Here is a 335-nt window from a genome sequence, read left to right on the forward strand (position 1 = left end):
CAGGATCACCAGCAGCAGCAGCAGCAGCAGCAACAGCCCGATGCAGACGAAGCAGCTGCATTAGGGGACGGGTCAAGTACTGCCATTTCCCACGCATTTGCTGCTGCTACTGCTGCTGCTGCTGCTGCTGCTGCTTCTCCTGCTGCTGATGCTGCTGCAGCTTCTGTTGATGCTGCTGCGTCAGGCACACCCCAGACCTCAGCAGCAGATGCAGCAGCTGCAGCAGAAGCAGCAACAGCAGATGCAGACGCAGCATCAGCAGCAGCAGCAGCAGCAGCAGCAGATGCAGCAGGAAGATTGAACGTCACCCATGTGCATGCTCCGAGGTCTGCTGC

The 335-nt window shown here is 59.1% G+C and overlaps 1 protein-coding gene across 1 annotated transcript in view; it reads left to right on the forward strand.

Moving 5' to 3' along the window:
• The window catches only part of EMH_0065870 (uncharacterized protein), a gene marked incomplete at both ends in the record, with an annotated part of 5,499 nt that overhangs the window by 136 nt on the left and 5,028 nt on the right, over positions 1-335 (forward strand). Inside the window, one exon of the mRNA XM_013498446.1 lies at positions 185-303. Within this exon, the coding sequence (XP_013353900.1) occupies positions 185-303 (119 nt within the window). The remainder of the gene's footprint in view (positions 1-184; positions 304-335) is intronic.

Source organism: Eimeria mitis, genomic scaffold, assembly GCF_000499745.2.
Source record: "Eimeria mitis Houghton genomic scaffold, Emh_scaff3424, whole genome shotgun sequence".
NCBI classification, from domain to species: domain Eukaryota; phylum Apicomplexa; class Conoidasida; order Eucoccidiorida; family Eimeriidae; genus Eimeria; species Eimeria mitis.